The sequence below is a fragment of the Diadema antillarum genome, unplaced genomic scaffold (assembly GCF_040938485.1).
Source record: "Diadema antillarum isolate AM-2024a unplaced genomic scaffold, OU_Dant_1.0 seq00000691_RagTag, whole genome shotgun sequence".
NCBI lineage: Eukaryota > Metazoa > Echinodermata > Echinoidea > Diadematoida > Diadematidae > Diadema > Diadema antillarum.
The window spans coordinates 226,563-248,583 of record NW_027271596.1 but is presented as its reverse complement, the minus strand read 5'-3'; the positions used below and the strand labels follow the sequence as shown (position 1 = coordinate 248,583).

At 37.2% G+C, this 22,021-nt stretch overlaps 1 protein-coding gene across 2 annotated transcripts in view; it reads left to right on the top strand.

Annotated features, from left to right (window-relative positions):
* Positions 1-22,021, top strand: part of LOC139737377 (uncharacterized) — a 98,739-nt gene that overhangs the window by 14,102 nt on the left and 62,616 nt on the right. For both annotated transcript variants that reach the window (XM_071648054.1, XM_071648053.1), the window contains exon 2: positions 19,374-19,624. In XM_071648054.1, the coding sequence (XP_071504155.1) occupies positions 19,374-19,624 (251 nt within the window). The remainder of the gene's footprint in view (positions 1-19,373; positions 19,625-22,021) is intronic.

The window sequence follows — 22,021 nt, the reverse complement described above, 5'->3', positions numbered from 1 at the left end:
AAATATTTAATTTACCAAGAACACCATTCCATTTTCCTGCGGGTACTATGTTTATAATAGAGGCAGATTTCTCATGATTAATGTGAGGGAGAAATGTCCTGATTTATCCTGGTCTGAAAATTAATCTGTGATTCTCGTTTCCCTTGAAATATCTGTGCCATTTAGATGATGTGTTTTTTCTGACACTTCTTTTAATCATTCACTTGACATTTCTAACTGTATGCATGTGACAGGAAATAAGAGATTCCTGCATAATATCTTGTTCTCTATCAACGAAAAAATGAATATAAGAGTGTTGTTAAGACAGAGTTTTTCCTTGGGATTACTGACAAAGTTTGTGGGAAGTGGTGACCTTGTGTGACAAATTTGTCTAATTCTGCAGTTATTACTGTAGGAATTAAGTGTGATCAATGTGTTTTAACAGCTCCATTCCCTGATACGAACAAACATCTACATTTGGACATTTTTAATAGTGAATATTTGTCGTAAAGTTGGAATGTGGTAGTGGTAGGGTTAAGGAATTTGATGATTACACACCACTGCAGGTCTTCTGTAAATTTTTCCTCCAGTTCCAGAGATGAGAATCCACTGTGGTGATATACAAACTTTGCCAAACTCTTAATTGAGAGTATGTATTAAGATAAAGGGGAGCTTAAAATTTGTATCATGAAGGATTCATATCATACACGCACAAGCCTGAGTTTTTCAGATCTCATCAAAATGTTGTATTCGTTGAGGCATTCTAGTATTTCCCAACTGTGGCAACAGAAAGATATTAATATATGAAATTTATGAGAAAAAGATAAGTAATGATGATACAAACAATAATAATCATAATCATAATCATGATAATAGTAATGATGATGATGATGATTGTGATGATAATAATAATAATGATGATAAAAATGATAATCATAATAATTACAATAATGATGATAATGAAAATGAAAATAATGATAACAACAACAATGGTAATGGTAATAAAAACGATAATGATAATGATGATATTATGATAACTGTCTCATGTAGCCAGTGTAGCCTCATCAATGAGAATCGCATGTGGAGAAAAAAAATGATCTGCAATTCAATATTCACAATATTTATAGCAGAACAAGGAGAGAGAGATCCGTGACGGGGCTCTTTACCAGAGTTTTCTGCCGTGGCACAGTTTTAGAAGGCAGAAGCCAAGAGGGCAAAAGAAGAAAAAGAACGAGGCTGACGAGACACGAGTAAGACTGACTGACTGAGGGGGAATGTAACGAGTTCCCACAGCGCTCTGTACCCTTCTGTCAGCAGTCGGCTGCGTAGACATGTGGTCTCTGTCGTCGAACATTACCGTCGCAGCTACCGTGGCAACAGGAAGTCATAAAACCCCTTCAAATCTTGCCGGGGATTGAGCTGTGAATCGGGCGAGAGAGAGATGCGACATGTTGACAGAACATCGCATCGCTTGTCTGCCTCACCAAAAAATGTTGTTTTTATATCCAGAACAATTCATATATTATTCCAGATGTGATAACTAGAGATAAAACAGTTTTCTTTTTCTCACAGACATAATATTCTACACCCTTTTAATCTCTCTTCCAATTGATATACACTCTATTTCATATTTAATTGATAAATTGATCGATAAGATTCGTAAATTTAATCCTCAAATGTAAGAGAGAGGTCAAGTAAAATCTATCCTCTGTGACATGTGTTTTGAATATCAAAAAGTGAAGAAGGAAAAAAAATGTTTTTCTTCTTTTTTATCTCTCTCCTGTCTGTTTTGAAGAAAAGTAAGGAGTTTCAGAAGTTGCATTCAAAAAGAAATTGAAACAAAATTGTGAAAGTTTCTCTGCTTTATTCCATTTCTAGCAATTACTTTTCTGTAGCTGAAAGTTACAGCAATAGGTATTGACTCAGTCAAATATGTTGCCCTGTGTATGAAAATGATTGATGCTATTGCCTGGATATAATAGTTATGTCCCTCCTGTCACCTTTTGTATAAGCAAGAGGAAAAATGTAAAGTGGATATTTCGGTGCGAATAATTTTTCACACTCGCCTGGGAAAGAGGAATTCCTGTGATCTTAATTCCACGATAACAAGCAAAAATGTCAAATAGTTTTTATTTTGGCATTAGTTTCTGGTCGCGCGAAATGCCTGCAAATTTCCACACAGTGAAAATTGAAACTTTTACGCACAGTGAAAATGTCCATTTTTACAGTGATATACTCCATACAGTTGCACAATGATGAACATCTAGGGTACTTGAACATAATAAGAACCACATACAGTAGTACTGTACTTTGTGATGCGCATTAGAGTATTTTATTATAGCTGTGAAATATAAATGTCCTTTGTTATTATTAATTATTATTACTGGAACTTGTAGCAGACAGCTGAATGCTTCTTTAAACATGTACAGAAATCAAGGAGTTTGTGACACATGCTATACAAAATAGCACACAATACATGCAACATACAAATTATGTACACATTAATACTTATGCTCACAAACATGATAATGCTGAATAGGTGAAAACCTGCAGTCTTAAAATGAATTGGTACTGGAGGGAGATGCCATTTATAACAGAAGTAGGGTTAAAAATAAACACTATACAATCATTGATTTCACTGTATCTGCATCTCATATTATCTCATGTCTGCAATCGCTGTTTCAAAAGCTGTGGAATTACCCATAAAAATGTTGTCAGTCACCGTCCAGTCATCCTGATTTGCTTTGCGGCCGTCAATCAGAGAATTATGACTCGGCCATTTTAAGTGTGTGGGACTGTGGGACTGTGATTTCAACCACCAACTTAATTTGTGCCAGGGGTTGTTCTAGCTGGGTTCCTGCTGAGAACAGATAAGAGAGTGTATAATGCCCCTGGACTCCTTGCTGGAAATGGCAACTCATTTTTGATGGCTTGCCTGAAAAAAAAAATATGTTTAAGAATCGATGAAGGACTTTACAGTCTGATGAGAATAAAATTAAGTCGCCATTTGTGCAAAAAAACAAAAACAAAACCCAAGTGTGTAGTACAAAATAATTAAACGACAGGATTTTTTTTTAACATCACAGGTTTTCAAGAATGCTTGTAGTGAGGTATGTTACATCAACTGAAGTACAGTCAAAAGTTCTTCAGAAATCACTCTCTCTTTAATAACAATAATGATACAGGGTATTTGAAAAGCTCCTTGCCATTCTGGCTGAGTGCTCAAAGGGCACAAGGAATTCTTGACACAGCATAGACAGTAAAGAGATAAAGGAAAGAAAGAAAGAAAGAAAGAAAGAGAAAAATAAAAATGAAGTTATTAATTCGTCATGTATGCTAAATTAGATATGTGTGTTTTCAGTGCTGTCATAAAAGAATCAACTGACGAGATAGGGAAAGGAAGCTTGTTCCAGAGAAAGGGTCCAGCATGAACAAAGATTTGTCACCCAACATGGTTGTTATTTGATAACAATGATGAGACCTGTCTTACAAGAATGAAGTGATTTTAATGAAGTGTTTTGGTGAAATAGAGAAGCATTATACCTTAGAACAGCAACAACGATAATATCCCTTAGAGAAGCATTTGAGTTTGTTCAGCTTGTTCAGCTAGAATGATTGATACAGCATTGTACAAAAGAAGAAGTAGGATGTTAGACACTTGTTTGCCTGTATAAGAACTATCAATTTTTGTTATTTCAGTGGTTCTTGCTCCATACCTTGCCTTTTCGTCTCCCACCTTTCTCCCTTTCTTGACGTATCGATGGAAAAATCACATGCTCTCCCTCCCTCGATCACCATTCCTCTGTCACTTGATTTGTGTTTTGATAAACTTGAATAAACTTCTTAAATCCCCGAATCTGTATTTCAAAGCACCCCCATCTAGAGACTTCAAAGGTAGGGTCACAAATTTTTCATCGAATAATGGGCAAGCGGTGGTATGAAAAAAAGCGAGGCAGTAAAGAATAGAAAAACAAGTAAGGAATGGTTGAAAAGGAGAGTAACACTGTGTTTAGTGTCACTCTGGTAGTCTTTTTTTGGCAACCACATCTGCTGTGTATCAAATGAAACTTCTCAATGCGAAGTCCTTTCAACGGTAGCGTTCGATGGCCCGAGGAAATTTGGCGATAATAGAAGATAAGTGGCTTTTGTAATTGGAGGAAATTCAACTGTTTGAAATGCTTTCTTCTTGTTTTATGCTCTTTCTCTTCCTCCTTTTCAGTCATTGTGTTCGACACTTCTTTTTCTTCTCTGTGGAAGATGAAAGTTTGCTCTGTTGCAACCTCCATACGAGCATTTCTCTTGATATTCTACCCCAATAAGCCAGGGGATAAGTGCCTTTGGGTTATGGAGCCATGTTTGGTATCTCCCCTGCATTGTAGTTTAGAGAAAGGGAGAGTAGTGGCAAACGTACCTAAACTGCAACAGTGTGAAGTGGGCTATCCTCCACATGTGCACCCTGTAATACTGTTATTACTGTATACCGGTACGGCATTAATGTTATATTTAGCGTGTCTAATTTTTCGTGAATTGGGACTTATGATAATTTTACAAGTGGTTAAATTCACAGTTGTGGAGTACAGTACAGTACTGAACGGAGAAATGTATGCACGTTATGTCGGGATCAGGGTTGATATTTTCACGTTTTTAAGTTGGTAAATAGTACCTGACTCGTGAAATTCACGAAAATAAAAACCTCGGAAAATATTCAACGTATACATTATTCAAATTTCTCTCTCTTCCCACAGCTAGAAGTCTACAGTCTGCGGATTTCTAATATTTTGGTAACCCAGCAAAATTCTCATGAGTCCAGAGTTTTTGTGTTATTCAGTAATCTTGTGCAATGCCATATTTGGTATGATCTACATTCTAAATGAAAGAATTGAAATTTGACTTTGTAATGACGTTGTGTTCTGAAAATGAATTTTAATTGGTTCGTCTGAATGTTGCTATGATTGATGCCAACAACAAACTCTTAAAGAGCCATTAGTCCCACCTCCCTAGCTATACAAAGAGGCCGTGTTCAAAAGGTTAAATAAACCAGTAACACAAGAAACGTTCAGGTTACATGTGCATTATGTCTGAAAGTGTAAACATGGTTTTGAAAAAGGTGGTATCCAGGCGTATGTGGTAGCCAGGACAATTCTAGAGACATACCCAGTCACTTATAGGGCTAAGCCCCCATTTATGAATGAAACAGTAAATATCTGGCAGGAACTCCTCCACCACAAAAGGACTTCTGTGCGCTCCAGCCGCTGGACCGCTTCTCCCGGCTTTGATCCTTGTTGACCAAAGAATCGGGCAACAAAGGGGCGGTAGCTGGAAAAAAACAACACCTTAATGGACTGTTATTGGAATAATGAGGGGATAATGATACCTGAGAGAGTGGTCCCGAGTGGTCTTGAGACGACCATCTTCACACTCTCCACTCTCTCTGATGATACCAGACAAAGGGAGGAGGGTGAAGGGGAGGGGAAGGGGAGGGGGGAGGGGTTGGGACCAAGGCAGGACCAAATCCCAGTCTCGTGTCTTTCTCCTAGAGCTCCTCTTGCAATAGGCTCAACCGTAATTGGGTAATTGCCGTTTATTAAGGAGGGGCTTTCCTTCAGGGGGTCAGAACTCAAAGAGATTTTTGGGTGGATTATGGACCTCGGGGGCTTGCTCGGCGCTTTTATTCATTTGTCGGTTTGCATTGTGGATTATTGAGTGTCGGGCTGCAAAAACCAACACCAAGTTCGCCTGGGAATGCGGCTGTTGCCACAGAGAAGAGTTCTCCGGTTTCTCGTGGAGCGCGCATTCGAACGGGTGACCCGCCCGCATGACATCTTGATTCTTGCAAACTACCCCTGAAATGTCGTCGCACACACAGAGTCAGATGTAAAAAATGCATTTCGCAAACAGAGATTTATTTTCCTTCTTAAGAAGTAAGATGTTGAAATATTTCTGAGATGTTGAGAGTACCTCTTAATGCGTTACCCTGGTATCACCTGGATTGTACCCTTGTTCGAACTGCCTCTGTGTTGTTTATGCCGGAAGCCAGCTCTGTACTGGAACAATTCAGCCTTCGAAGCAGTGGTATTGGTTTTCACTCACTTCGCCACTGAGGTTGCCAGTTTTCAGATCAAATAATAGCAAAATGGGGACCTCAGTTGTGCAGGTGTACAAAGGTACTGTGTCTTTGGTGTTAATCGTTGCCTAAGTGGCTGAAATGAAATACTTATGTGCACTATCAATACACTGGGCCAGAGGTCTGGTAGATAAGAAGATACCCATGGGAAATTCTCTCCAAAAATCTACTCCAAATTCTTTGCTCTGGCCTAAGTCACACATTTGGGTTAACTCTTTCTCTGCTGAAGTTTCAGTCTGGTAAAGTTTTAGGGGTTGCCTTTTAAGCTGAAAGCATTTGACGAGTTCCAGATTTATTCTTGTCAATCTGATGATTATCATTCTCAGAAAATGAGTCATTCTTTCAGCATGGGCTTAAAAAAAAAGAGAATGATGAAGTTATGATATAAGTGCCAAAATCAAGTTGAAAATGTAACCACAATCACAATCTGCTGAAGTTCACATCCCATCCTCTGATACTGTTTGTGCAACATGCTTTCTCGGTTGGTGAATTTGTTTACGTTTTGGTGGCAGTCCCCTGAGTTTTGCTACCATATCCAATCTATCTGGCATCCTACAGCATGCCAGAGTCTTGAACCCTGATCAGTCTTCCCAGGGTCCCAGGATACTCCCAGGTACCACAGGGGATCCCCCCAAGAATCAAGCTGTGGTGGAGATTCCATCACTCTCCATTAGAAGCTAGCTGCCCCTTGCTTCTTCCAAGCGTCTCACGGGGAGGAGTAACGATAAGGGAGGGGGTCTCAACTCTCAAAGATGATTTAAAGGGAAAGAGAACCTAAATATATATGTGTAGAGTGAGTGAAAGCAGAAATCTTTGTAGAAGACGATACAACAACAATATAAAGAAAATGTAAAAAGAGTTCAGCATACCTTCATTTTCTAGCATGATGAAAGAGCACTTGGCTTACCTCTTTCAGAAGGCAGGGGGAATGATATTACCCTTAGCATATGCCAATAGCGAGTGTAAGGAATGTGTACTTTTCATATAGAATAAATTTGACAGAATTCTCTTTATATTTTCATCTTATTGTTGTCATACTGTTACATCACAAATTGCTGAAGCCGCCTTATCCAGCAGTGGCCACACTGAAACGTTAAAAATGCATAACTTTTTAATGGGATTGTCAGAATACCCTCAAACTTCACTGATGTAGTCTACTAATATTTCTGGATTCACTCAAGTCACATATATATTTGAGTTTCACTCTCCTTTAACCTGTCCCCTACAAGATTTTAAATCTCCCATGGACTGTTCCAGGGAAACGCTGGATTACCATTGGCTGTGGGTTAATTTTCCCAAAAGCATTGATGTGTTTTTAAGTACAACAGTATCTTGAGGAGGCAAATACCTGAGCAGTGTTGTTGTCATGATATTTCTGGTGGTCTGGGCAAACTTAGTTGGCTGCTGACAGGCAAGGTGGCGATGGTGGATCGGGTGTGGTCCTTGAGGACTTGTCAGGAAGCCTTGCCTGTCGTTACCAGTCAGATCTAGCAGGGAGACTCTGCGACGACGACGCTTGCTGACCCTTTTGGTAATATCCACTGCATGCATGCGGTGTCGAAAAGAGAGCAGATCTCATTTGCCATAAACATCATGGGCGGTCTGGAAAAGCACAGGGACTTTCAGGGTGTTCAGATGCAAAAAAAATTTATACTTAAATCTTATAGCTATACCAAAACGGTATAGCTATACAATGAATTCATACATCTGAATGTTGACTAATGAAACAACGTATAATGAAACAATGTATAGCGAAACGATGGGAGCGCGCATGAAAAGTGACCCTACACCTGTCACTCATGACCGTAACAGCATGTGCAAGGAGAAACTGCACATCTATACGACGTTTTCCAGAATGGTCGAAATTAGCATCTGAACAGTCTGTCGGCTATACAATAATTCTTTATACGTCGTTTCTGTACATATAAACTGGCTTGCGTCTGAACAGGGGGTTTAATAGCATAGCTTAAAATGCTGATGTCTAATGAGGCAGAAATTCTCCCAGCAGATCATCCGTAATCACAGTGAGGTTTAACTTTGTTAATTAAACCCCTCATTGAAAAGTGACTTTCAAATGTTTTATTTGATCAAGAAAGGAAGAGGCTATTTTGAGGAATATCTTCATTTCTCCCAGTTGAGTGCTAATACTTTGAGCTGAAATTGAGCCATCTTCTGCTGGTATAGATGTCGCCTCATGCTGAAATATTTGGTAGAAGTTCGTACTTCAACTGAAGGGCTAGTGCCTTTAAAATGGTGAAGTGGTAACAGATCTTTAAAAAAGAGAAATAGATTATTTGACCAACCCCCAAATGAGATTTGAAATAGATAACATTTAATTGTCAAAATAAATGAGTGACTATCATGATGCAACAGTCTGATACAAAAAATCAAACCTTTCAAATTCTATTAGCTAGTAATAGCTCAACACAATGAATGGGAAAAATTGCTACAGTCAAACCTGTCTACAGCAGCCACCCAATGGAGACAAAAAAGTGGCCATTATGGACAGTTGGCCACTATGGCTTTTTCCTCCAGGGGAATTATTTTTAGTGGCTGTATGTGGCAGGTGGCCACAAAGGCAGGTTTGACCATATAAGGAATATCTCCACTTCATGATGAAAAACAGACAATTTAAGGCAAAGTTGAATACTGGTTATCTTGATACGCCAGAAATGTTCCTGTGCATTTTAATTTTACAAATTTCGAGAGCCAAGATTTGTGAAATTAAAATGTACAGAAAAGTTCTTGTCTGCATTATGTGCATTGAATGCCAGTGGCAATTTGCAAAAATTTTATGCCAAAAAAAAAAGGCCATCAGCTCAAACTCGTGAAAATTCCATGCTGCAAAAATATCTTGCTTTACGGTATTATCTTACATGGACAAACTTTAACCATTGTCTGACAAGTCTCCATTCGGACATTGCTTTAAAACTGAAATTGCTGTTGGCCTTTGAGTAAAATCAGAAATAATGTATGACAAGTCAAATATATATGAGCCAGAGATACTCAAGCTTTAGTTCACCAGGGGATATAATTGGTTTAACTGATTTGTTTCTGAAATATAGTCATTCTTTATAAGGTTGATTCATGGCACATCCCAGATTATTCTATTATATTTATCACTAAGATTTATTACACAGACCATCTTGGTTGAATGGAGTTTACTGTGCAGCTATGCAACGAAATATTTTCAAATTTGCAGTGTGTCGCCAAATGCTATTTACGTTTTGATAGCCATGGAGACAGTTCCCTTTTTCCAGCAGGGTCAAGTTGACACTTTGATGACATGAGATAATTTTTCTCCACCAATTATATAAATTGAGTCTCTAGGCAGTTTGGCGTTTCATTTACAATAAACCAGATAAGCACTTTACATTGTTGAGAGATACATAGGTTTATGACTTAATTGTATTGTGGAAACTGGGTACAAAGAGGTCCCACCATGAAGTTTTGCATAAACTTGGATTCTCTTGTCAAGGAGAACAAGCGACCGTCATTTCAAATGAATGAAATTGGTTTTGTGTATATAACACTACTGGTATGCATAGTATACTGTAAATGCTGTAAATGATTTTTTGCAAATATGGACTTCTCAACAATTTCAAGATGGGTTAAATCTTTCCATCATGCGAAGAACGGTATTATACACCTTGTTCATGTACTGTGTACCACATAACAGTACATGTACATATGCATGCGCGCGCACACTTTGGGCATTAATGTTGGGATCAGAGTTGATATCTTTTGTTTCTTAAATTGGCAAATTGCACTTGATTCGTGAAGTTACAAAAAATATTTAATATATGTATGTTTGTACATTATCTTTTTATTCATTCACTTATATATTTGTGCATGTGTATTGAGATTGACACTAGCGGTAACATATGCCCTGACGCTGGCTACAAGAGAAGACTTCTGTTCAGACACACACTATGTATGTCATATATTTTGGAGTTGTTATTTTTTTCACAAATTACCCACAAATTGGGACTTGTTAGACAATTTTACAATTTGTGATTGAGAACGGCAATGACTGATAGAGAAATAGGTATGATTCCTTTTCAGAAGAAAATCAGTGACTGAACAACACATTGTATAACATTGGACAGTGTTTATCATGAGAGATATTTATTTCACAAATTTCGGCCAATGAATGAAATTCATGAAAACAAAACACCACAAAATTTAGTACATAGAAAGAAGTCGAAAAGCTTTAGTACTGTAACACCAGAAATATTCGCAGCATGAAACTTTCACGTATTGGAGCTGACGGCCTTTTTCACAGAATAAAACTTTCACAAATCTCCTTGGCATTCATCGCATTGTGTAAGCAAACACTTTCTCGAATCTTGGCTCCTTGAGATATTCTCAAAAGTTTCATGCATGCAAAAAATCTGGTTTTACAGTACATTTAGATTGTATTAGTATGGTGTAAGACACTGTGGGACAAAGGCACAATGATATCATCCCATGTGTAAGGAATGGTCTAGTGACCGATACAGACACTTCCCTAGATACACTGGCTAGGTGCATTACAACATACCAGGGTAGTGTCTTGACCTTCAGCCGACACTTGTAATGGACACTATCCAATCATTCTCAGGTGATTAGGACGGGTGTGAAGGAATTGATCAGGAGTGTAGGATTGGGATAAACAAGGGGATAAGATTAAAGGTGTGTTTGGTGATGATGTATTGTCATTTATTTTGACCAAGTCTTTGTGTCAAGATATTATGTCTACATCAACCAGAATTCATAATTCACAGTTGTTAAAATCTAAGATTCCTACTCTTTATCTCTCTATGGTATTCAGCAAATAGCTATATATCGAGATAACTTTGAGGCCAATACTCAATAAGTTACTTGGTTATGTTAACCATATTTGTTTGTTTTCATTTCAGGGAAACTTCTACAAAAGTTTGGAAAAAAACTTCTAATGTTGGAGTCAGTTGTTTTCTTTCCATTTATCTTGATAAATAAATATTGGGCTGATGCTTTATAGTTCTCTTCCTGGCATAAATTCAAGACTAATAGAGGTATAATTATAAAATCTTTAAAGTAATTTGATGGAAGAAAATAAGAATTGTGCGATAATACAGGCACAAATTATCATACTCCTTAAAGGGGATGGCTAGTAACTGATCAGTGGGAATCAGTGGGAATGCTGGGGATGATTGTTCCAATCCTTGTGGGATTCATTTAAGAGTACATTATGTATCTATTGTTGTGTGAAAATTATTTGCTTCAGAATGGTCTCATTTTCAAGTAATGTGCAGTTTAATGTTTCCAGGTTCGCATGCCTGTACAGTGACGGGGTGATCGTTAACGGCCCGTTAACGATCGCCAAATAAATTTGTGCAAATAATTTTCACACAACAATAGATATATAATGTACTCTTAAATGAATCCCACAAGGATTGGAACAATCATCCCCCTGCATTCCAACTGATTCCCACTGATCAGTTACTAGCCATCCCCTTTAATAACATGCTTTCATGGAGTTTTCACTTTTAGCATGAGTATATTTGACAAAGTGAATGAATTCATATAAGATAATGTCTGCTGAGATTCGTCTGGAAGAAAAAAAAACGAGATGTGATTGTGAATACTTCATCAGTACTTTTCACTTAAAAAAAATTAAGTTTGCCATACTTCATTATCCTTTTCATTATAAAGCATGTTCATCCAATAACATATGCAAGGTGTAAGGTATGTAAGGTGATGATCCCAACATTCTGACAGGGAAAACCCATCTAGCATGTCTAAAATCTAGTGTCTATCTAGAGTGTCTAATTGGCAGAACTGAAGCAGAAAAACAAACTCTTTATGTGAGTGAGTGCCATGCTATAACTTCCTGTTTGCAGAAAAGCTTACATGATATCAACCTCTGATAAGTCTGTCGGGCAGATCATGATTTGTTTACACAGCTTTAACAACAGAAGAAATTGTGCAGTTTTTAACAAACTACCCTGACATTTATCATTCATCATCTTCTGGGCCATTTGCATGATGGTATAGGTGCATCTTATCAGGCAATGTATATGGTATTAGTTGCATGAATTAAGTTGCAGCCTTCAAGCACAAAGTTCATTGTCATTCATTTTAGATTAGATGAGCAAAGTACTGTGACAAAGTCCAAAAGAGATATTCTGTGTGCCCATTTATCTCCAAGTATGTTATTTCATAAGTGAAATATTTGCAAATGATTTGTAATGATTTTAAAAATGGGATGAATTTAAAGTGATTATAATATAACAAATCATCATTGTTCTTTAACCCGTTGAAGACGGGCTGATCTTGCTACAACACGCATTTGCCATAGACACTTGCCCGAATATACTTGGGACTCATCCTCAATGAGTTAAAGGAATAGATTTGTATTGTTTTTACATTGCTTGAGATAATTACTACATGTATCATGTGGTTATCAGTACAAAATAGTTGAGAAATAAAAAGAAAGTATATATTAAACACCAGAAAAAAAAAGACTTACAGGTCCTGTCATTCATTTATTTATAGATATAATGTCCATCAAATATTATTTGCATGTTTGTATCATACATTTGTCATGTATTCCAAGCAGATGGTTCCTCTTCCAAATTTCTTTGACAAATTGTTCCATGGCTAGCTAATTTTACAAGACATCTTTCAGCTTGTAAGTTAGAGATTCCCTCTAATATTACCAGGGTGCATTCCTACCCTCTTGTCCCGATAACGAGCACCCCAAAGTTGGTCCCCCTCCGGACGAAGATCGGTCTGCAACAGTAGCCCTTGTCGTTTTGACATGCGGGTATGTCAGTGGCTTATGTTACCTATGGCATGTCTCAGCTGATTGCTTTCATGTGTCTGTATTAAAAGTATAGAGGAGACCTTCAGACCTTCAAATCATAAAGAAATGAAATACCATGGCCTAGAACCTGATGATTTCTTGAAGTATCGCTCATTTCATCATGAACTATTTAATCATGAAGAGTTACTTACGGTAACTAATATCCATACTTGGTCAGTTGTCACGATAATATTGTCCTACAGCTGTGCGTAATAACAGCTGCGCAATTTCAATCATAAAGATGACATATTTTGGCCTAGAACCTGATGATCTCTTGATACATTTCTCATATCACCAGAACTGTTTAATCATAAAGAGCTACTTGTGTAACTGATATCCTTTCTTGGTTGTTAGTTGCCACAATGGTTCCTATATTAAAATGATATTGTCCTATAGCTGTATTTGTTAACAGTGCACAAAAGCTAACGATTCTGTCACTGTACACCTGGCATCTTTAAACAGCTATAATTTGTCAGTCATTGACCCCTGCTATTTCATGAACTGAAAATTATATTACTGTAAGTAATCATCTTTAAGAATTTGATTTGTCAATCAATGACCCTATTTCCAACCTCCTACTTATGACTTGCTAATGTGATGTGTCAGCAACCTGAATATATCCCAAAAATATTTTGGATTGAAAGGAATGTATAACTCAAGTATACAAGGCACACTGGAGAACTTTAAAGGGGAATGAAACCCAAATATACATATAGATTGAGTGAATGCAGCAATATTAGAACACATCAGGGAAGTTTGAAGAAAATCAGACAATCAATTAAAAAAGTAATTAATATTTAAAGTTTTAGTGCTGCCATTGCTGGATGAGGAGACTACTCCAGATTGTAATGTCATGAATATACAATGATATAAAGAAAATATAAAGAGAATTCAAAAAAAGATAATTTTTAATGAAAAGTACACATTCGCTCAACTTGTTACTGACCTATGTTTAGGGTGACATTATTCCCCAAGTCAAGTGCTCTTTTATTTTGCTGGAGAAGTAAAAATATGTGAAAATTTTCTTTTATTGCCGTCCACACATGCCATTACTAAGCGTGGTAGTCTTCTCATCCAGCAGTAGCTGAACCAAACTTGAAAACTTCAGTACTTTTGAACGGACTTTCCGATTTTCCGCAAATTATACTGATGCATTATATATTAATATTACTACATTTCATACATGCATTTGGGTTTAATTTTCCTTTAAATGATTTCCTCTCTCCAGACTTTCAGACACATAGTATCATGATCATAGTTATTCAAATAATTATAATCAGTATAATATGTAATATCATAATTATATATCGCTTATATATTTCTATTCCTCAGTACTGTGTATGTGGGCAAAATATAAAGGACAACCACCCTAAATCTATTTGTGTTTGCTGTGTAAACATAACATCAGACTTCCTTGATGTATTTGTTAAGCTAAGTGGATTGTATTTATCAGAAGAAGACTGAATTATAATTTACAATGAGGAGTCAGCTTGTAATTGATGGCCAGTCAAGATATAATCATTTAAAATGTGTTACTTATGAAAGGTTTTATGATTGGGAATAAATTATCATTTTGTTAAGTATTATCAAGTTTCCTTTACATAAGCACACGCACACACACACACATACAGACTGGATCATCAGTGAATATAATGTATTTCAGTGACATTTTGATGGTCTATCCAAGCAGATTGCTAGGGTCTTCGGCCACCAAACTCTCACCCATGTGACTCGCAAAGAGCAATGCGTTTCTTTCCCATGTCGACACGTTCATGCCTGCAACCTACCAACAAGTCGAACAATGCCAATGAATTGCTTTGAATCGTATCATATCTGACGCGTGGGTATGTTGCCAGCTTGTATTACCATCGCGATCTGTTGATGGAGAGATATGTTTCATACCCGTCTGAGAGAGAGAGAGGGAGAGAGATAGAGAGACAGAGGAGACAGTGCCATATATATCTCAACCTCTTATTTTTTTCTCTCCCTCGTCCTATCCCTACTGCATTTATAATCATCTTTTTATCTTTATTCTTCTTACATATCTTTCCTACTATTCTCTTCTTTCCTTTCTTATGCTTTTCCTATTATTTGTTCTTTTGTTCTCTGCATTTAATGGATTTCATCTCATCATTGCTCAGTTGACAAGTCCTCTGTGTAGTCTTGTCTGGATATTTATGTCTGTCTGCTATTTCTTTTCCCTTTTTTTTCTTTAACTGCTCCCTTGTATTTCATATTCATAGATATAAACTGTTAGCCTCTTTTCTCTATTGCTGCACAAATATTTGTCTTTAAGCTGTCTTTAATTCATTGTTGTATGATATTCATGAGTGTCAGTTTTGAGATATATGAATGTTTGGCATTTCAGCTAAGATTCTACCTCTTTGCTAAGTTACCTAGTCTAACTCTCTTCTAAGAAAAACAAAATCCTTTTAATGTATTTACTATTTGTCAATTATCAGTTTATTGTTTTGCCAAATGTATTTCATTCCCCTGTAAGATATTTATATGATTATATTTCCAGACTGCTTTATGCGAGTGATACAAGGTGCCACTAAAGATGAACCATTTATGTGCATGCTACCATCTGTATATTCCCAAATCAATCAACTTTGATTCAAGTCTCTTTGTTGACAAATATTTTATGTCATGGTGATAAAATCCATTATATTTCTGATTTCTCTCACTCGTGGCTTTGCACTTCCATTGTTCAGACCGAGTTGTTTTCAAGGGAGAAGTCAACCTGGGAGGTTTTATGAGGAGCTATCTGTCACTGTCCATCATCATTAGCGTCTTTATGTGGCATCTTTCTTTTCTCTGCCGGTGAAATGATAAATGTTGGTTGAATTCATGTTTTTGTTGACTGAGACAATTATGTTTTTGGCATGGCAGGGACATTTTGAACTGACTGAACTGAACGTGAATGTGATTTCCTGTGATTGGCACATGTGGCTTTCCAGCAACGCTGTGCCAATAAATCCATAGCCAGGGGCTTGTTTTCACAAAGGATTTTACCTTCTGATTGAATAGCTAATGAGCGTTTGCTTGTAAGGGCAGGAAACGTTTTGATAACGAGGCGTAAAATTTATAGCACCAGCAAAGGGTGCTATCATCCTACATCCGCTCCTTTCTAACACATTCCCTTTCTCCTGTGTAATTGAGTTTTCTTCTTATCTCTGTGTAATGGTGAGGTTGCTATCTTGCCTGAACATCAACGCAGTCTTGGATGAAGACTGTTCAAAATGAGATACAATGCATACTTTGCATAGTCATGATTATTCCAAACTCCACTATTAACAAAGAAAAAACAACAAGAAAAACAAACGAGATCTACCAAGTATAACTGCCCACAGTTATGTTGAAGGGATTAAGGATTAAGCTGAGAGCATCAATGAGTAAGATATGTTTGACTTAAATAGCAGGTAAGATTATCAAGAGTAGCCCTTTTGGATGAAGGTTCCTGTGCATGCAAGCCTGTGATATGATTGAAAAACTCTTCTGTCAAGAGGCTAAGTTGGCACAAGTAGTAGATGAGGATAAATTACACAAGTGCAACTTTTAGATGCTTTCATTATTTAACATACCACACGGAAATAAAAGTATTTTACACTTGGTATTTGATAAGTTTTTCAAAGAGCTGAGCCAGCGCTTCGTTATACTTCTGTATTGGAAAGCATAGCTTAACAGGGATTGATGTTTGGATTAAGAATATGAGGTTGATATCTAGCCACACTTCCCATGCTAATCTGAGTAGATATATTTGCCAGAAAATTATGTTTCCTTACAAAATGATAATTTTGATGTTTTCCCTCTATTTCTATTATTCATCTGTGAAGGAGACATGATTTAGATGTATGTGTACAGGTTTAATGTTTTGACAAAATAGATGCCCTTTTATATCACTTAGTTGATATTCACATTAAAGGGATCGTATAGTTTTGGTTTAGACTTAATTTCAGGTTTGTAACATTTTTTTTTTTGGCGAGATAATGAGAAACCTCTTATGAAATGTGAAAGAGCATGTAATTCTATGAGGAATTAAACATTTGATGAAAATTTGTTTTGAAATGGCTGAGACATCCAAAAAAGAGCGATTCTAATAAAGTGTGGGACCCATACTTTATTATGATCGCTTTGTTTTACTTTGTTTTTGGATATTTCAGTCATTCCAAACCCAATTTTCACCAAATAAACTTTGAATTCCTCTTAAAATGGTATGCTCTGTACTATATCATAAGTGTTTTCTTGGTATCTCGCAAAAAGCCCAATTCTCATCTCCACCAATACTGTATCATCCCTTTAAATGGAGGGGTATTCCAGGACTAAAATATGTCTTTAGATCTAGTAAAATCAGTTGTATTCCATACCGATAGAATCAATGTGGCCATGATCAATAATAATCCTATACAGCAAACTTGATATAGAAAAATATTTCATCAAAATGAACAAGAAATGAAGCTGAGTGTATTATCCTGAATATCAGTACTTCGCATAGCATCATATCAATATTACAGACCGTCTCTTCATTGGGTATATTTTTAGCTACACAAGCTTTTCCTCTGATACTAGCTGTCCCAAATTGATTTCAAGGTAGCTCTTAAAGGGTTGGTATAGTTTGAGTTGAGATAGGCTTTATAGTTTTCCAACTTTGTGTGTGTGTGTGTGTGTGTGTGTGTGTGTGTGTGTGATAATGAGAAACCTCTTGTGAAACATAAAAGAGCATACATATTCTAGATGATTTCAAAGTTTATTTGATGAAAATTGGTTTTGAAATGGTTGAGATGTATCTAAAATCAAATTAAGACAAAGTGGTCCTAATAAAAGTTGGGTGCCACCTTTAATTAGGATTTGTGTGTGTGTGTGTTTGGATATTTCAGCCATATTAATACCAGTTCTCATCAAATAAACTTTGAATTCCTTTCAGAATATGTATGCTCTTAAATATTTCATAGGAGGTTTCTCATTGAATCACAAAAAAGTTGGAAAACTGTAAAGCCCCATCTCAACCCAAACTATACCAAACCTTTAAACTGTGCTGTTCTCCTGACAAGCACTCCCTTCCACCTAAATGTGTTATTTTAGACATGAAACTCATTAGACTCGAGAAATTGCAGTTGGGGACGGGGTTAGGCAGAATCACGCAGAATATCCCCACTGGAGAGTTTCAAGCATTTATCACCCATGTAGCGTAGCCCCCTTGCTCCCTCCGAATTTGGAAGGCTTCCCATAGGGGGTTTTGGCCCTAATCCTGAGGTGCTGGGCATGGATTCTAATATCATTTTGGATCCGGGAGTGCCCCATTGGAGGTAGATGATCTTGGACATCAAGCAGTATCGCGATGACAGGAAAAGGGGGAGGCTGGTTAATGGGTCTGGCAGTTATGGAGATGTAGCAACTGGGGAGAGGTTTGGGTATGGAGGCAAAGTTGGAAAGGGGTCATTGATGATGGTTTTACCTATGATAAATTTTATGGATGAAGAGATGTTGGAATATTGTAGTGTTTTAGAAACTCTGCTACTCATCATTGACAGCCTATCTTTGTTAGTTGCTGTTGGAATGACTTCATATATCATCATATTAAAGTCTATGCATGGTCCATTAATGACAAATGTAATTAAAAAACTTTCTTACATTTTGTTTTCTGCTTGCATATCAGATGAAGAAACATATTGCTGATGCATGATTGGTTCTGGTATGCTTTCTCAGTGATAGTGACTGTATTGATGTGTGTACAATTATGTTTTTTCATGATTAATCATTGCAAACATTAGTACCAAATATGAAGTATTTTGAGACCGAACAGCTCAAATCTTAACATTTGGTGGACAGGTAAGTTGCCATGGCAACTAGCTCCCAAGCTACAAGAGGAGGCAGGGAGGAAAACTGATTTTTTTTTTCAAGGTGTAATTTCTGCTTCTTAACTAGATCATCCATCTGATTGAAGGATTGCTGATGTTTTCCCTGATCCTTTCAAGATAGCAATCAGGCTCTTCTTGGAGAAACTTGATACAGTTAATTGTAATTTACTTTCTGTGATTACTGGTATCTTAGTCCAATGTGTTTGTTTTTATGTTTGTCACACGATGAAGAGAAAACTAAGAAGTGACAGTGATGAAGGTGACTGGAATTCTCTCTTTAGATCAGATTCTTCTTGAGATTATAAAGTATAGTTTGTGTGTGGACTGTATCTGAAATGTTTTGTACAGCATTATTGAGACTGAATTGACAGGTCATCAACCATATTCCAAACTTGTGATCTTTATCAAATGGGCACAATGGTTATCAAAGTTAACATTAGCATCAAGGTACATGTACATGATATCATCTTTTGTTTGATTGTAAGATGGAGGCCAAATTTTTGCAGTAGCATTTCTGGAGCATACCCCAAATTGAGGGCAGGTTTTTACCCATCTCATCTCCCTCTCTCCATTCTTACTCCAGGATGTGCTGACGGTACAGTTGAGGGCCTCGTGAGCAAGGATCGCCTGGCAGCGTGCTCTGGTAGCTGGGAGGGGCACGTCGGCAACGCCAGTCACCTGTGTGCTCCGGGCTGGGGCGTGTGCAGCTGGGAGCAGGCGGGGCTTCTCTCCACGTTGTCATGGACGGACGCCGTGGCAATGGAGGGGTGCTTTGTTTACAATGCAGCCCACGACAGGGGGGAATGTGGACCTTGCAGGGATTCCCTAGAGCAGGTATACTGAGCTCGGTCATTCTTACTCCATATTTTTGTTTGATTTGGTAGGAGGGGGGAGTATGAATTTGTATACAAATATATGCACATCTATATCTGTATTGATAAAAGAGAGAGAAAGAAAGATAAGTATATCATTATCCCAACCAGACGCCATGCAGCGACTTCTGTACAGCAACAGGGCTGTGTATAGCTAGTATATATTTTCGCTTTTCTGATTCCATATATGGTATGCACTTCATCGGACAGAAGAGGTTGAATATCATGGTGTAGAACAATAAGAGATTGCACTCGATCACTTGTCACATGATGTAGCAAACGAAGAGTATCACAACGTTTAGGCTGCAGCTTCTACCTTTCATGAGACAACGTAGAAAGAGTGCCATGTATGAATCTTTATAGCATGAATCAGATGTTAGGATTAACTGCATCTGTGAGTGACCCATGGTAGCTACTTGTTTGTTTAATTTTTATGTTAAGTGCTTCCTTTGTTTCCTTTCCTTTGCTTTCTTTAATTTGTAATCATCTTCATGTTGTTCTCCCCTTCTTCTTTCCTTCCTTTACTCATCCTGTCTCCTGAAGTCTCTTCTTCCCCTGAAGTCTGTTCTTCCCCATATCTTTATGTTTCAAATACACTATGAATTCCTTTTAGAATTGTATGCTCTTACTATTTCATAAGTAGTTCCTAATTATCTCGCAAAAAGTTAAAATTTGAATCTCCATTTCAACCAAAACTTTACCATTTTCTGTGCCAAGGACTTTGGACATTGTGTACAACACTGTAGGTTTTTCTGTGCCAATCAGCACGCAAAGTACATTAAGAGTTAACCATGTTTCAGGTGATACTTGTGGCATCAAAACTCATCAAGACAACATGGATTCTGAATGAAAAAAAAAGGACATTAGTATCAGGCTGTTTGTGACTTGCTATGCCCTTTTTGCCTGTTTGCCAGAATATCATTGATCATTACCGGTACCGAAGTCTTCCAGTGCAAATTGTTAAATCCCCCGACAATTAGTAGCAAAAATGTTTGTGGCTCCAAGCTTAGAGGTTTATCATAACATTGTCTCCCATGGCGACAGACCAGGTTCAAACATCGCCCTCGTGGCTTGTTTTTACACAGGAGCTGTCATAAGTGTGAAGGTTGAACCCATCATACGTTTAATTAGTGGATACTTCATTAACCCATGATTGAGGAGACAGGAATGGCATCTCCATTAGGATGCAGTTTGGGAAGAAGAAAATAATGATGCTTACCATGTAGCATTAATAAAGCACCGTGTTACAGAAGCCTAAAGAATGTCATGAACTTTTTAAAACGGATATTCCCATGGGTATTACTTGTTATTCGATGGAGGGAAAAGCATGTTTCCGGCAAGAACTCAAGATTTTGTGATGATCCCTTACGAGTTCTGATGATGAGAATATCATAGGAGGGGAACACAAACTCTGTTGCCTGGACGACCATTGGTACAAAGTCCCCATGTGGTGTCAATATGGATAGGCACATGCTTGTGAATGTGTGTTTTGCAAATTGTGGTTCAGTTGTATGAGGTAAGTATCAGGCAAGTTCCATTAGAAAACCTCTTCTTGTTACTAATCAGTGCCTTCAAAGAATTCCCAAATGAATTGTGATTTCAGAGAAAATGCAAAGAAATAAAAACATATTCATGAGGGTATATATAACATAATAGCAAATCCATACTTCCATTAAACACGAACATGAAGATTAGTTTCAGAGCAGACTTAAGAAAACAAAGGAGATAGCAATAGATTGCATACTGATCTTCTAGCATTGTTTGAATTCACTGAAGAAATTCAAAGAAAAGTTTGTTATGTATTGATGGAAGGTTATGACAATATTAAAGTACATTGCCTTACAGAAATTCATTTGTTAGCTTGTGCTGCAGAATATATCCGCATAATCATCTTGATTTGTCTCAGTGTGGAAGTATATAGTGCCCTTAATGCATAAAGTATGCAAGCAAGTTCAACCAAAGTCTGTTATGTTAACTAGATTAAACAATACTTTAAAAATATATATATTTGCGCATCTGAATCTTACCAGTTAAGGTTCTCTTAGACCCACCCATTAAAACCGATGTTGCCAAACACAGAACAGAAAGAGGGGTTTACTTTGGCTTTGTTTGTTGTATACTCCATATTACAGAGCTGAGCTGCACAACTGTACTTTGTACATCACTCCAATAATGAATCATATCAAGCGCTTGTAAAGTATAGGTTTATTGGAGAGAAGGTAGCTTTTATCATTATTCAAAGTTCAAGATTTATTTGTTTTGTTAGAGATAAAAAGGTATGTGTGACCCATCTGGCTGGCAATAAAGCAACAAGCAAACCTGCTCATTGATAACGATCAACAATTAAAAAGAATTACTT